At 33.1% G+C, this 17,368-nt stretch overlaps 1 protein-coding gene and 1 pseudogene across 1 annotated transcript; both read left to right on the forward strand.

The window, feature by feature from the left end:
* The first annotated feature begins 1,637 nt into the window (after nt 1–1,637).
* Nucleotides 1,638–2,778, forward strand: LOC125853742 (uncharacterized). The gene is made up of 2 exons (XM_049533477.1): nt 1,638–2,320; nt 2,644–2,778. Exons 1-2 carry the CDS (start codon nt 1,678–1,680, stop codon nt 2,676–2,678), a joined length of 678 nt encoding a protein of 225 aa, XP_049389434.1. The 5' UTR covers nt 1,638–1,677; the 3' UTR covers nt 2,679–2,778.
* Nucleotides 2,779–12,128: 9,350 nt separating this feature from the next.
* LOC125843942 (acetylserotonin O-methyltransferase-like) lies at nt 12,129–14,298 on the forward strand (annotated as a pseudogene).
* The last annotated feature ends 3,070 nt before the right edge of the window (nt 14,299–17,368 follow it).

The raw sequence follows: 17,368 nt of genomic DNA on the forward strand, positions 1-17,368 counted from the left end.
TTTTCCACTATGGTATGATGACATAAATTTATTAGGATTCATATATACTTTATTTGTTTGATCGAATTGAACCAAGTGGAATACTCATTTTTTAAGGGAGTTAGAAATCATATCGTACCTCTTGTATGTTTTTTTTTTTCAATCTCTTCTTAACCCAAGTAATTCAAAGTTACAATCACTCTTGTACATCTAATTAAGGAACTGTTTCCAACAGTCCCTGTCTCTATTATTGTGTCTACTCTTTTTCAATGAATCTACATTCTACCGCATCAATTTAGTTTCGTTACAACACAAAGTAACACCCACTATAATCAACTAAGAACTTAAAAATCTTGTACTGAAATCACGCAAATAAACTAACTATTATATATAACTTAAGAACGGTATAGATAAGCTACGAAAGTCCAACATATATATATATATATATATATATATATATATATATATATATTTGTTTGTTATAGAAAGATGAAGAGCAGGACGACCACAGCATAGTTTGATTGTACATTGTGTAGCCAAAGTTGGACATAGGTCTATTCTTTGTTATTTAGAACAAAACCAAGGGTATTTTCGTATTTTTCACATGTTCTTTCTTCAATTACTCTGCTTCTCGATGATTCTCCAATTTTCTTTAACCCTCCCTTTCAGTCTACCCTATTTTTCCAAACCAAATCATTTGACTAGCTTTCAAAATTCAGGAGAAGCTTCTCAAATAGTGTTGGAATTCTTCTTCCTTCTCAGACGATTTTACACTCTTCCAGGCTACTAGTTTAAGAATGGAAGTAGCTACAAATGAAAGACCCTACAAATGATATTATGGACTTGGGTTATACAACCATTGGGCCTCAAACGTGGGCCTCAAATGTTGATTGAATCTGTTTTAAACGTCTGGGCTTTAGCATATACACTCTCTTCTAGAACTTAATTAAGGCATCTTTTATTATACAATTTCTGTATTTATCCATTAGTTTGTTAGAGGTAGACAAATTAGAAATAGCCACCTGTACAGTTAGTTAGCAAGATACTTGTATAAATATAGGTATATTGTACAGAGCAGATCATCAATTCAAAAAGAGCATTTTCCAATACAGTTTTTTTTTAATTTTGACATGGTATCAAAGCAAGGTTAATAGCTCTTCAGTCTTTCTTCTTCCCTTCTCGTTACAGCTCCTGCTTCCTTGCTTCTTTGTCTTTTTCCTCATGGGGGATGATCAAATATCTTCTGGTAGTGTTACTGAAATGAGTGAAAGGATTTCTGCAACTAATGCAGTAGATCCCTCACATGCTTTCTACATCCATCCCTCAGACTCTCCTGGGATGAACTTGGTTTCCACCATCTTTGATGGTAGAAGCTATGGTGGCTGGAGAAGAGGGGTTATCATTGCTCTATCAGCCAAGAACAAACTAGGATTCATTGATGGATCCCTAGATGTTCCCACTGATATAAACTTTCAGAAATCTTGGTCAAGATGCAATGATATAGTGCTATCTTGGCTGCTGAATTCTCTTTCAAAAGAGATTGCTGAATCTGTTTTGTACTCCAAAAGTGCAAAAGTCTTGTGGTCTGACCTGGAAGACAGATTTGGTCAGGCTAGTGGAGCAAAATTATTTCAATTACAGAAAGAGTTAAATGCTGTTGTACAAGGAAATTCTAGTATTTCTACTTATTTCACCAAGATGAAAAGTTTCTGGGATGAGCTTGATGCTCTTAACACTTTTTCAGCTTGTTCTTGTGATTGTGTATGTGGTGCTAAAGAAAAAATTGTCAAAGCTCATCAGGATGAAAGGCTACTTCAATTTCTCATGGGTCTTAATGACACCTTCATTGGGGTTAGAAGTAACATTTTATTGTCTTTCCCTCTTCCTACCATTGGTCAAGCTTACTCTCTAGTAGTTCAAGATGAAAAACAGAGAGAAATACATGATGTTCCTAATTACCCAACAGAGTCTGCCTCCTTTCTTGTTGGAAATTCAGGAACTAGGAGGTTTGATGAATATAAACCTAAGCCAGGGAACTTTTCTAAGAAAAACAATCTCATTTGTAACTATTGCAAGAAGATAGGTCACATTATTGAACAGTGCTATAAGCTTCATGGATTCCCTGATGATTTTAAGTTCACCAAGAATAAAAAATACCAAAAAGGTCATGTTGCTAACAATGTTTTTAGTTCATCTGAGGTTAACAGTCATGGTGTGGAAGGTTCTACAGATCAAACTTCACTCAGTCAGGAGAATGTTGCTCAACTCTTGCAACTATTACAGAAAATGAACCATCAAACTAGCAATACTAGTGATGGATCTGCTAACATCACTTGTGCAGGTATACCCAATTCCAATGTTTCTCTGTTTACAGTTGGCAATGTTTCATGGATTTTAGACAGTGGAGCTTCTGAGCATATAACATCTAATAAAACTCTTTTCTCTAATCTCAGTCTTTTGCCTCAACCTATTATGGTTACTCTTCCTAATTCACATAGAGTCACTGTAACTCATTCAGGATCTGTGGAACTCTTTCCTAAATTAATTCTTCACCATGTCCTCTATATTCAGTCTTTCAAGTGCAATCTTTTGTCTATTCATAAACTGTGCAAACAGTTTCAGAAATATATTTTATTTACCCCTAACAAATGTTTTCTGTTGTAGGGCCCTTCATTGAAGAGCCCTCTGGAGGTTGGTAAGGAACAAGGGGGTCTATATATTTTCGAGTCTCCTCAACCAGCTGTTACTAAGAGTCTTTCTGATCTCAGACATGGTGATCAAGATGATCTTCTCACAAAGAACCTATCTAGTTCTAGATCTAATAGTTCTTGTTTTCCTAATTCTGCTGCCAATGTCTTTACTTCATGTTCTAGTTTCTTTGATTCAAATGTAAAAGAAAAGCTATGGCACTATAGATTAGGCCATATGCCTTTGAGTAATATGAAGAATATTGTTCCAGCTTTTCTACCTTGTTCCAAATTTTCATCTCCTTGCATTATTTGTCCTATGGCAAGACAATCTAAATTGCCTTTTCCTAAAAGTTGCCTCTCTACTAAATCAGTGTTTGAACTAATACATGTGGATACTTGGGGTCCTTACAACACTCCTACATATAATGGTTTTAAGTATTTTTTAACCATTGTTGATGATTTTAGTAGAGCAACATGGACTCATCTACTTAGTTCTAAATCCAATGCTTTTTCTGTTCTTAAATCCTTCATTTCCATGGTTAAAAGACAGTTTAACTCCCAAATCAAAATAATCAGAACAGACAATGCTTTTGAATTAGGGGCTGGAAAATTGCATTCTGATTTTTTTCTTTCCAAAGGAATAATTCACCAAACTACTTGTGTTTACACTCCACAACAAAATGGAATAGTGGAGAGGAAACACAAGCATTTGCTTGAAACTTCAAGAGCCTTGTTATATCAATCTCATTTACCTATCATTTATTGGGGAGAATGTTTATTAACTGCCACCTATCTGATTAACAGGTTTCCTTCTTCTATTTTGAATCACAAAACACCTTTTGAAATTATTTTTAAAGATAAACCTTTTTATTCACATCTAAGATGTTTTGGTTGTTTATGTTTTGTTTCCACTACTTCTCCTCATAGAACAAAGTTTGATCCAAGAGCCTTGCCTTGTGTATTCTTGGGGTATCCTTATGGGAAAAAGGGGTACAAAGTCATGAACCTTAAAACAAAGAAAATTTTTGTTTCTAGAGATATCATTTTTTATGAAGAATATTTTCCCTTTTCATCAGATCTGTCTCACATTTCTCATAGATTATTTCCAATTCCTCCCTCAGATATACATGTTTCTGATTTTCCTTCATTTACACCTGCACCTGACTCTACATTGTCCAGTGTTCCTGATACTTTGCCTATTCCTCCTTCCTCTCCCTCTTCTGACTGTAATCCTATTCCTTCTCCTATCAGTACATCTCCTAATCCTCCCCATCCAAATCCTATTATTGATTCTCTTGTCAGAAAGTCTTCTAGGACTACTCGAACTCCTTCTTATCTTACAGATTATATTTGTCATGTTTTACAACTCACAGATGTAAGTTCTTCCTGTTTTCTTAGTCCTGTCACTCCTACTTCCCTTCCATTCAATTCTTTATCCTCTTCTAATCGGGTTATGCTCAACTCTGTCTCTAATATCCATGAACCTGCTAGCTATGAACAGGCAATACATGATCCTGCTTGGCAGGAAGCCATGAATCTAGAACTGGCTGCTTTGGAACTGAACAGAACTTGGGATGTTGTTCTTTTGCCTCATGGGAAAAAGGCTTTGCCTTGCAAGTGGGTTTACAAAGTCAAACAACATTCAGATGGTAGTATTGAGAGATTTAAGGCCAGATTGGTCATTAGAGGTGATATACAAAAAGAAGGGGTGGATTACAATGAGACTTTTTCACCAATGGTGAAGATGACCACTGTTCGTTGTATTTTGGCTATTGCAGTAAAGAAAGGCTGGGGTCTCTTTCAATTAGATGTAAACAATGCATTTCTACATGGTGACCTCAATGAGGAAGTTTACATGAAATTTCCTACTGGTCTTTCTCCTCCTTCTCCTAATCATGTTTGTTTATTAAAGAAGTCTATTTATGGCCTAAAACAGGCCTCTCGACAATGGTATTCAAAACTCACTGCAGCCCTCAATTTCAAAGGTTTTAGTCATTCTCTCAATGACTATTCTTTGTTTTTTAAGAAGTCTACTAATTCGATTTCTATAGTTGCAGTTTATGTCGATGACATTTTATTGACAAGAGATAATCCAGCCGACTTACAGGAACTCAAGTTATTCTTGGATGCAGAATTTAAGATTAAAGATCTTGGTAATTTACACTTCTTCCTCGGTTTGGAAGTCATTCGGGAACCATATGGTTTAATTCTTTCTCAAAGGAAGTTCATTTTTGAATTATTAACAGAGTTCAATTGTTTGGACCTTACTCCTGTTTCTACACCTCTGGATTCTTCTGTCAAATTGAAGGCAAATGAAGGTATTCCTTTGACGAATCCCACTCTATATCGACACTTACTGGGAAAACTGAATTACCTGACTCACACGAGGCCGGATCTCTCATTCACTGTACAGCACCTTAGTCAGTATATGCAGGACCCTCGTCTTCCTCATTTTATTGCGGCTTTACGAGTACTTCGCTATTTGCTCAATGATCCAGGTCTTGGGATCTTTATATCCAGTTCGCCGTCCTTCCAGCTCCTTGCCTTTTGTGATTCCGATTGGGGAACCTGCCCAGATTCACGAAAGTCCGTCAGTGGTTTTTATATTTCTCTTGGTTCTTCTCCTATTACATGGAAATCAAAAAAGCAAGCATCAATATCACTCAGTTCAGCTGAAGCTGAATATAGGTCGATGAGGCGAGTCGTTGCCGAACTTACTTGGTTGGTCTGATTGTTCGTAGATCTCAATGTTCCGATCAGTTTGCCGGTTCCTCTTCATTCGGATAGTTCTGCTGCCATACATATTGCTAAAAATCCGGTCTTTCATGAACGAACGAAACACGTCGAAATCGACTGTCATTTCGTTCGTCAGCAGTACCTCGCCGGTCTTATTTCGCTCTCTCATGTTCGATCTTCATCTCAGCTTGCAGATCTGTTTACAAAATCTCTCACCGGGCCTACCCATCACTCTCTTTTTCACAAGTTGGGTGTCTCATCCCCTCCAACTTGAGGGGGGGTGTTGGAATTCTTCTTCCTTCTCAGACGATTTTACACTCTTCCAGGCTACTAGTTTAAGAATGGAAGTAGCTACAAATGAAAGACCCTACAAATGATATTATGGACTTGGGTTATACAACCATTGGGCCTCAAACGTGGGCCTCAGATGTTGATTGAATCTGTTTTAAACGTCTGGGCTTTAGCATATACACTCTCTTCTAGAACTTAATTAAGGCATCTTTTATTATACAATTTCTGTATTTATCCATTAGTTTGTTAGAGGTAGACAAATTAGAAATAGCCACCTGTACAGTTAGTTAGCAAGATACTTGTATAAATATAGGTATATTGTACAGAGCAGATCATCAATTCAAAAAGAGCATTTTCCAATACAGTTTTTTTTAATTTTGACAAATAGCTTATCAACCATACTTTGAAACACCCACTCGAATTAATCAGCAAAAAATTCATCCCCATATCGAAGATTCAAGTTTTCTTTACTAGGTGGTACATACATTCGACTTGTAAAAAGTTAAGAGAAAAAGACAAATAGTTCTGGAAAAATTTGATATATTCCACCAGTAATGCGCTAAAAGACTTTGCAGAATCTTTGCTCCTTAGTTTTCTGTTTTAGTAAACCTCATTCAATTAATTCTACAACTTTGAAGATGTGTAGGAAGTTTAGGAACAAGAAGATCCAGATTTTCTCAAGTATCCAACGCCACCCGTGTTAGAGGTAATTAACGGCTAGACCCCTTTCTGTAATTATTTCTGTGTGCATTTTTCTGAAATAGTAAGATGCTATTTCATAAAGGAGAAGCAATCTTGGATGTCAGATGAAGAGTTTGTAACAAAGATGCTAGCTGGATTAACTTCTGAGTGCATTTTGTGCTTATTTTTATTTAAGCAACAAAAAGTCTGAATTTTGGTTCAACATATTGTTCAAATGCCTCAATTGTCTCATTTGGCCAAGTTTGAGATCTACTGATTTTTATAACAATAAATTTGTGATCTGCATACTACAAGTCCAACAAACTGTTACAGTTGAACATACATCTTAAATTAAAGATGTGTATAATGTATCAAAATACTATCTTAATCTTGACGTATTAAACATGTTAGGTAGAATGTTAAACTTAGAGAGTCATCCTATGTAGAAAGAAAGAGACATTCTCTTTTAATCAGAGCAAAAATGATGACAATAAGACACTAAAAAATTGAAATAGAGGACTAATTATTTGTCGTTTTCTTCTTTTAGTTTTAGTTAAGCTTGATATCTTTGTTGCATGGTGATTAACATTGTTTTTGTTTCATTGAATTGGAGTTTATTCCACTATACCTATCTGTAATGGCTCCATAAAAGTACATAGGAGCACTCAACATTGGTTTTCAACTGTCCATCATAATTGGTATACTTGGAGCCCATGTCTTGAACTATTTCTTTGCCAAGACTCATGGGGGGTGAAGATTGAGCTTAGGAGGTACCATGGTACCTGTATTAATCATCACAGTAGGCTCATTGTTCCTCCCCGAGACCTAAATTCCATGATAGAACGTGGTAATTACAACAAAGCCAAGTTTAAGCTGAAGAGAATCAGGGGAATTGAAGATATAGATGAAGAGTTCAATGATTTAGTTGTGGCAAATGAAATCTCTAGGAAAATAGAACACCCTTGGAGGAATTTGTTGCAAAAGAAATATATGCCACATCTCACCATGGCAATTATGATTCCATTTTTCTAGCAACTTACTGGAATCAATGTGACTATGTTTTCTATGAATCAGCTTTGTCTATTGTTATCACTGGTGGAGTCAATATCATTGCCACTGTAATTTCTATTTACTACTATATATGTTGATAAATTGGGAAGGAGATTCTTGTTTATTCAAGTGGGATTTCAAATGCACTTTTGCCAAGTAAGTTAATTTTATTCATTTCATGTTCTTGGAATTTTTCATGGTGAAACTTTCGTTGGTTCTATTACATGACTGATCCCCTCTATTTGACATATCGTAAGAATTGATTATACTTAGAATGACTCTATTCCGTCGTAGTTAGCCAAACATATTTAGATCCATAAGGATATATTTGACTAAAAACTATGAGGTATTTTGAGGACAACATTAATTTGTGATTGAGATACCGACATTGATGAATCGAACCTAGAGATCTCAAGCTCAAGTTGATGTGGAATTCACGGCAAAATAATAAGAAATAGAAGAAGCAAGTTATGTACATAATTAGTGTTTGGTTAAAGGTTGTACCTTTACCTTCTATAGTTTTGCACTCATCTTGATCAAAGACTGTACTTTATTAACTCAATTGACTTCTCCCAAACTCATAAAAAGAAGGAATTTTAGCTTAGAACTAAATCACTATGAAGTTGGACTAATGGAAAATAGTATAATTTGAGGGACACAATTGGGATCCATTTAGAATCTGTAAGGGTCAAGCTCAGTTGTTCCCTTTTTGTCTTCTTTGTCTCTTTGCTATTCCACTATATTAGTCTTTAAAATTCCTTTTTTCTTTAGTCATTATTTATTCTNCCCCCCCCCCCCCCCCCCTGTCTTACTACCAGTCTACCTTGAAGATATTATTAACGAATTTGACAAAACTTTTACAAAGACAACCTTTTTAACGATTTTTAGGTTTATATTGAAAGGCAATTTGCTTTGTTTATGTTGTTTTTGCACCCTCTTGTCCAACTATAAAGATTCACAAACCAAACTTGTTTGTCCTATTTTTTGAGATGAGAAATCTTTATTACTGCTGAGTAACTCCAATTTCAAATGGTTAAGAAAATACTTTTTCTATACCTCTTGAGTTTTGAATATATAGTGACTGGCTCGACCACTTTTGAGTTTCCTTTCTCTAATCAAATTCATTCCTCTAAAGGTACTATCCTTTCTACTTTGGATCCATCAATTTACTGTTTTTAGACTTGTTAGTGTTAATGACTACTTTCATATGATTTTAGTTTTTGTCAAGAATTGTTTATTTTTTCACCAATGGCAATATTGCAGTCTGATAGTTAAAACCTGAAAGTGTGAAGTTAAATTTGTGATTTTAGTGAAAATTGAGTTTCAAGTGTTCTTGATTTACAGGTATAACTCAAAATTTGATTGACTTGTGTGGAAGTTGATGATTTGGCAGTGCATATTCAGTTATGGATTTATCTCATTGGAACGCTTGTGTTGTATATGTATATATATATACATTTTTTCTTTGAAGTGGATGAATAAAAGGTATTTTACAATTCTGTTGGCATGTCTTTGGCAACATTTTTATCCTAAAATGCTCGGACTCTTCACTTTTGGTGCCGCACCCGTGTCGACACGACATGGGTGTGGGTGTGGGATCCGTGTCCGATTTGGTCAACGGATTTTGGGTACTTTAACTAAAATCGATGGGGAAAGTCTGGACAATTTTAATTATTCCCATAATCAATACAAAAGCTAAGTGAAATTGAAGAAAATGAAATATCTTTTATATAGAAATTTCTATGTCACTCATTTTCCTTCAATCTCCATCCAAGATTGTCCTTAAGTTCTCCATATAATATATCATAATTTAGGTTTTACAATTCTATTTTTAGATATTGAATTATTTTTAGGCGAATCCCCACACCCGTATCCAGACATGGATCCATATCCCATCCGCACCCTTATATCAGACACCCACACCCGAGTCCGAGAAACTTATTTTTTTATATGCAGTTAAACTTTCCCTAATTTAAACCTTTTTCTTTTCTCGATATGTCAATGGTGACGTGCCATTGTCTAAATGTTGTATGTTGTAGAAGAGTGTTCTTGGTTTTGTTGTAGTTTACTAACCTTTCAATTGTAGACGGCTTTCATATTTTTTTTTGTTAATTTTATGTTTCAAGGTTCATTTCTTTTTATTGAGGTACATGACGTTAATATAGATTTCTATTTTAACAAAGTGAACATGACTCACTAGCTTGTTGATTATAGGTCCGGAGACTTGAGTTGTTACTTCTCTACCAATTAGATTATAGGTCAGAGGCGAGACTTGCTTATTCATACACCATCAAACTGTATCCATTCTGAAATATCTAAATTGAGATTTCAATATCTATGAGGTATTTCATGCAATAGCCTAAAATCAATCCACCTTTTGGAAAAAAGAAACAACAGTTCTTACGACTCTATTTCCTCTATACATTTGTACTTCCAGTAAGTTTGATAAGTTGAGCCACATTCATAGAGGCAAAATGAATGCGGCCAAAATTAAATTCTTAGTGGGTAATCAATCTACTCACCTACCGAACTTAACCATGCATAGAGCTTAATCTTACATTTTCTTTCTGATTCTTGGATTATAGAGGAACTGAAAACTTTATACTGCAAGCTTTGAGCATTTTTTGAGTTTTCAATGATCGGTGTTTTATCAGGTGTAACGCTTATATACCTCACTTTCCACAGTTTAATCATCTTTTTTTGGTTGGTAATTTGAATAAACATTTGGAACTCTTAGTGGGGTTTTTTTTACATTGTTTAGCAATATGTGTTGTGATTGGTAAGACACTTTTTCTTTCTTCTCCATTGTTGTAAATATAAGGAATATTGTTAGTATAAGTTACAAAACTTTCAGAATAGTTTGGCATCCATTCTAATATTTTAATTGATTGATATATTTGTCTTTTGCAAGTATTCATCTTAAACTTCTCCATATGTTGGTTTTTTTATAATAAAAAGGTTGTCTACTAAGCTGATGACATCACTTACGTACTCATAGAAAATGATGAATTCAAATGTGCCTATATATATGCATAACGATCTATATAGAACTCTATCGTTATGCACAAATTGTAGATAAAAGAATCCTATTATATATGCATAACGATCTATATAGAGAACCAATAGTATGTCATTCATAAAATATATACCGAACATATTTGACAACTATACTATTTTCAAAATAGCAATATTTTTATTTCCTTTATATAATGGTGTTTAAATGTTATTTGATTATTTATAGAGCAACTTTCACATATAGCAAACACAAAAATCATATTTGTATGTCATAGCTATAGTTTGCATAATTGCGCTCCATAGCAAACTTTATGTTTGCTATGGCTATTTTGCTATACATATATACAAAAAAAGCAATCGTATAATCTGTTTCGGTATATATATACAAAGCAATCAATTGTATAATCTGTGATTGTATAAAGCGAGAAAGACAATAGAAATCTGGGCAAGGGAAGATCATATTTGTATAGTCATAAGTGTATAAGACGAAAATATATGCATTTGTATTTGTATATACAATTTTCTCTCGTTTTATACAAACACAAACGCAATGTATACATTTGTGTTTGTATAAAGTGAGAGAGGCGAGTGAGAGTGGCGAGCGAAATCTAGGAGAGGGTAGAGAAGGGAACAAAAATATATGTATATATACAATTTTCTCTCGCTTTATACAAACACAAATACATTTTATACATTTGTGTTTGTATAAAAGCAAGAGAGACGAGTGAGAATGCCAGCGAAAACGAGAGTGGCGAGCGAGATTCCACCAGGGAGAGAGGCAAAAATAGCAACAGTTTGCTATGGGCTACAATTAAATCAAACTATGTTTATAGCATTTAATTTGAATTAATAGTTTGCTATTATATACAATTTTCCCTTATTTATATTAGTCAAATTTAGACCATGAATAAAACTAGGATAAATTTTAGGAATCACATAGTTTTAATATGAAATACAATCTATTCCTCTTTAGGTTTTAATTACATTAACCCTTAAAAAACAATATAAACCGGATACATAATATGTAGATCGAGTATATTAAAAAGTATCTCTGATACATTATAACATAAACCGGATACATAATATGTAGCTTGGATACATTAAAGAGTATCTCGGATACATTATAACATAAATCGAATACATACAAAACTAGCTCGAATACATTATAAAATAAATCGGATACATAATATGTAACTCGGATACATTAATATGTAGCTCGGATGCATTAAAAAATAAGGGATTTTAGAGGTTTTTAGAAATAGAAAGGGATATTGGAAATAAGGGAAACATAAGATGTGCATTTCGGTAATTTTTCCATAAAACTGCATGTTGGGCCCGTGTTGCACGAGCCATACTTATCTAGTATATAGTATAAAAAAGCTAAAGAGGTCCCCTCCTCCTATAAATGGGAGAGGTCCCTCCTATCTATAAATACAATTGACTTCCAAATTCCAAGTTTTGAATTCAAGAAAAAGAAAATCAGCCGAGTAAATTGGCACGTGAATATTCAATTTTCCTCCGGACCTTGTCAATAGGAAAAAAAAAATCAGCAAGTAAATTGGCACCTTTCTACTTACTATTCCAACTTGTAGCTAGTGAACATAATTCTATAAAGAGCTAAATTATCTTACACCATGCATGCACTAAATAGCAAAATCTTTGAGCTTTCTCACAGCAATTTAGTATATGGCGAAAGAAACAAATGAATTAATCCAACAAGGAGAGTCTCAAGTTCAAGCGGATATATGGAGATGCATATCTGGTTTCACTGAAATGGCTGTCGCCAAATGTGCTATTGAATTGGGGATTTCTGATTTCTTGGAAAACCATCAAGAACCTGTTCCCTTAAGCCAATTGTCCTCTGCACTAGGCTGCTCTGCTTCTTCCCTGCATCGGATCCTGAGGTTCTTAATAAACAGGGGAATATTCAAATTGGTGTCAACTGGAAATGGCGAAATGGGTTATGTACAAACACCTGTTTCTCGTCTGCTGAAAAGAGATGGAGAAAATAGCATGGCTGCACTTGTCTTACTTGAAAGTAGCCCAGTTATGCTTGCCCCATGGCACTACCTCAGTGCCCGCGTTTTGTCAAATGGTACGTTGTTGAATTGTGTGATCACCTTATTTACGACTTTTAATTATTTAATTATACGACAGAAAATACTGGAGCATTTAGTGCGGCTCACGGAAAGGACGCGTGGGAGTATGCGAAAACCAATCCGGAGCATAGCAAGCTGATCAACGACGCAATGGCATGACATGCGAGGGTGACAATGCAGGCGATTATTGATAATTGTGCGGAAATATTCAAAGGGATAGACTCATTGGTGGATGTTGGTGGAGGTAATGGAACAACTCTTGGTAGGTTGGTGAAGGCATTTCCTTGGATAAATGGGATTAACTTTGATCTTCCTCATGTCGTGTCTGTTGCTCCTCCTTGTCATGGTGTTGTACCTGTTGAAGGGGATATGTTTCATTCTGTTCCCAAAGCTCAGGCTGCTTTCCTCATGGTAAGTTGGGTAAATTAATTCAAGTATTGAGACAATGTCTCAGTAAGTTTATAGCTAATCAAACTGACTCGTAAACATTTATAAGAAATGAATGCAACAAGTATTTCTATCTTTTAATGTGCCTATTTGGTCATCGGACAAAAATATTTATCCATTAGCCAATATACATTATATTATACATATACTTTTAATTTGTGTATATTTTTTCCGTACAACAATAGTTGTCCACTATACTATTTTGGAATGTCCAACAATACTTGTCCATTTTAAAAAATCAATGGATAATTTACACTTAGTTCATAATTTACCCTTGTCATTAATTGTAGTTATTTATCTATTACATTTTTCAAGACATTGTGTTTATTATATTCAAAGGGTGATATAGTAAAATTATCCTTATATTTATAGTTTCTTAAGAAGTGTGCAAAGTCAATAGTGGACAAATATTATTGGACAGATAAAATATTATATACTTCTTCTACTACCAATAAGAGTTGTGATGGAGTAATAAGTATTCCTTCATCCTTAACTAGAGGTTTTGAGTTTTTGAGTATTGGGTCGCCTTTGTTAGAGAGTTCACTGGGTGGGAAACCAAACAAATATTTTTTTTTATTCACTTTTACTTGTCTACTAATTAAAAATAGATTTTTACTTTTACTTGTCACTTTTTAGCATAACAAGAAAAGACAAACATTTTTTTCTATTTTACCCTCAACACTAATTACTTATTCCTCAAATCATTTTTCAAGACCTAAATTAATTAATATGGTATAAATTATGGCAAAATTTTTATATTAATTATTGTTACTTAAAGAACGTGTATAAGTTATGATAAAATATTTATATTAATCATTATTACTTAAAAGAGTATGTAAAGTTCAAAGTGCACAAGTAGAATGTGAATACAGAGAAAGTATTTATTGGTGATTTTTTTGAGCGTGTGGTTATTTATGCCAATTTCCCTTTATTTAATGTATATTCCTTAATTATTTCTATTTAATTTTCGGATTTGTTTTTTTCTTGTGGTGATTGGTGAAAATTAGTGGGTTTTACATGACTGGAGTGATGAGGAATGCATTCAAATCTTGAAAAAGTGCATAGAGGCTATTCCAAAAGACACAGGAAAAGTTATAATTGTGGAGGCAGTTCTTGATGAAAAAATTGGCAAAGAAAAAGGCCTCAAGGATGTTGGTCTCATGTTAGATATGATGATGTTGGCTCACACAACTAATGGAAAAGAGAGAACTGCAAAAGAATGGGATCATATTCTGAGTGCAGCAGGATTCAGTAGGCACTCTATTCTGCAAATTCCTGCTATTGAGCCTGTTATTGTGGCTTATCCTTGAGTTGGATCTTCTCTTTTGTTTTATTGTTGTTTTGTGTTGTTGTTGAATATTGTTGTGTCAGTCAATCTATCATATTGCTTGTCGAATGTTTTTATTTGAACCAACTTAAGAATCTCCATTTTTAATATCCGAACCCAAAATCTCATGAAAAATCTAGTTATTATAATAATCAAAATGCTTAACAAACATGTCAAGAAAAAGCATACAAGGTTCTTTTGAGTCGCTTACTAATGAAACAAAAATAGCAATGTATACGTGAACCCTTTTTTCGGAAATTGTTTACCAATTTTCTCTTGTTTGGTTGATTAAATATTTTGGAAAATGTTTTCCAAATCAACTCATTTTCCTCAAATTTAAGGAAAATGACTTCCCTTCAAAAAATTAAGGAAAACATTTTCCAAAACTTTCCTAACTTCACATTACAATATTTTTTTGAAAAAATAAATTATTTTTGTTGAAAAAATAATTTTTAAGTTTATTTTTAAAAAATACTTTTCAACTTTAATTTTTTTATTTTTTTACCTCACCCTCGACCCGCCGCCAGCCCTCCACCCCAAAAAAATAATTTAAAGTTTAATTTTAAAAATTATTTCAAATTTTTATTTTTCACCCCCCCCTTGCCCCCCCCCCCCCCCAAAAAAAATAATTAAAAGTTTGTTTATGAAAACACCTCAAAAAAAAATTCGACGTGCACCAATAACTTTAAAATATAAAAAATAATGGTTTTTGAAAAAAAATCAAAATTTCATTTTTCTTCATTAATGATATAAAAACACTTTAAAAAAATTTCGAATTGCATCAATGACTTTAAAATATAAAAATAATGGTCCCACCGTCGACCCCCCCACCCCCACCCCTACCCCAAAAAAATAACTTAAAGTTTATTTTTAAAAAAATATTTCCGCTAGCCCCCTTACCAGACCCCCCCCCCCCATCCAACAAATAAAATTAAGTTTGTTTTTTAAAAATATTTTAATTTCAAATTTCTATTTTTTACCCCCATCTCATCCCGACTCCCTCACCCCCGTGCCAGCCCCGCCCTCCACCACACCACCCTCCCAAAAAAAAATAAGTTTATTTTAAAAAAATATTTTCAATTTTAATTCAAAAATCATTTTCTACTCTCTAGTAAAATTAAAATATATTTTCTCAAAAATATTTTTTATTCATAAATCAAATACTTTAAAAAATTTCCGGAAAATATTTTCTACTCATCAACCAAATATGAGAAAATAAGTTAAAAATCTACTTATTTTTCAGAAAAACATTTTCCATAAAAATAATATTTTCTTCATACCAAAACACACCCTTAAAGCGTGAATTTTACTTGTGCGCATCCAATACGACTGATTACAAAATTTAGATTAATTAATTACATATAGAGAAAATTATGTTTTCATTGCTATTTTGCTTATTTTTAAAAAAAAAATTATATACAAGAATATTATATATATATATATATATATATATATATATAGCATTTTGACCAACATTTTCTTGGTCTCAACTAAAATTTTGCATAAATAAAATACTGTAATAAAGTTACTTAACTCAGAAATATTTTCAAATATCATTTTTATCATTTGTGGGGATATTCTTTTTTTCCTAAGTTGTAAGACACTCGAGATCTAATATTTAATTTATTTTCCACTATCGTATGATGACATAAATTTATTACGATTCATATATATTTTATTTGTTAATCGAATTGAAGAATGTGGAATACTCATTTTTTAAGGGAGTTAGAAATCATATGGTACCTCTTGTACAGGGTCGTCTTAACTCCTAAGCCACTAAAGCCATCATTTGGTGCTCCATAATTTTGGGGCCCCATTATTTAAAAAAGAGAGTATTTATACATATTTAAAAAAAAAAAAAAAATTTATATGCACTTCTCAATTTCTTTAAAACAAAACGGGTAAGAGGTAATTATTCAAAGTGGTTAATTTCCACTTTCCTAAGGGAATGGAATGATTTTTGGGAATAACCGAATCAAACCAAACTAAAACCGAAAATAACCAAGCCAATAAATGTATATTATATTTGGTTTGGTTTGGTTTTGATAATTTTAAAACCGATTAAGTTGGTTTGGTTTTGATTTTGACCAAAAATCGACCCAAACCAAACCGTGAACACCCCTAATATATATATAGCATTTTGACCAACATTTTTTTTGTCTCAACTAAAATTTTGCATAAATAAAATACTGTAATAAAGTTACTTAACTCAGAAATATTTTCAAATATTATTTTTATCATTTGTGGGGATATTCTTTTTTCCTAAGTTGTAAGACACTCGAGATCTAATATTTAATTTATTTTCCACTATCGTATGATGACATAAATTTATCACGATTCATATATATTTTATTTGTTAGATCGAATTGAAGTATGTGGAATACTCATTTTTTAAGGGAGTTAGAAATCATATGGTACCTCTTGTACAGGGCCGTCTTAACTCCTAGGCCACTAAAGTCATCGTTTGGGGCTCCATAATTTTGAGGGGCCCATTTTAAAAAAATATATATTTATACAAAAAATTTTAAAAATAAATAAATTATATGCACTTCTTTAAAACAAAACAGGTAAGAGGTAATTATTCAAAGTGGTTAATTTCCACTTTCCTAAGGGAATGGAATGATTTTTGGGAATTATTTCCTTACGTGGGAAAAGGAGATTGTACTTCCTTATTATTTCCTAATAATTTGATTACTTATCATATATTCATCTTTTTATTTTCTATTTTATTTTTTTACTGTTAGTAATGAACTCTCTCCTATAAAACTTATTGAGTTGTTGTTGCTTACAAGTTACAAAAGAACAAAAAGAATTTTCGTGTCTTCTTCAAAATTTCAAGAAGTGCAACAATCATTATGTTGAAGGAACACAACACTATTTTGATATTTTTATATCAACTTATCAAATTCTTGAGCTAGGTTTTGTTATTTTAACTTTATTTTATAGTTTTTCTTGAAAATTTGTAATTGTTGATGTTGACACACAATTTTGGACCTCCACATTGTATATTAATCATCGAGTTTCTTCAATTGCAAACGATTTGAAATAATTAA

This window comes from Solanum stenotomum, chromosome 1 (genome assembly GCF_019186545.1).
Source record: "Solanum stenotomum isolate F172 chromosome 1, ASM1918654v1, whole genome shotgun sequence".
In the NCBI taxonomy this organism is placed as follows: Eukaryota; Viridiplantae; Streptophyta; class Magnoliopsida; order Solanales; family Solanaceae; genus Solanum; species Solanum stenotomum.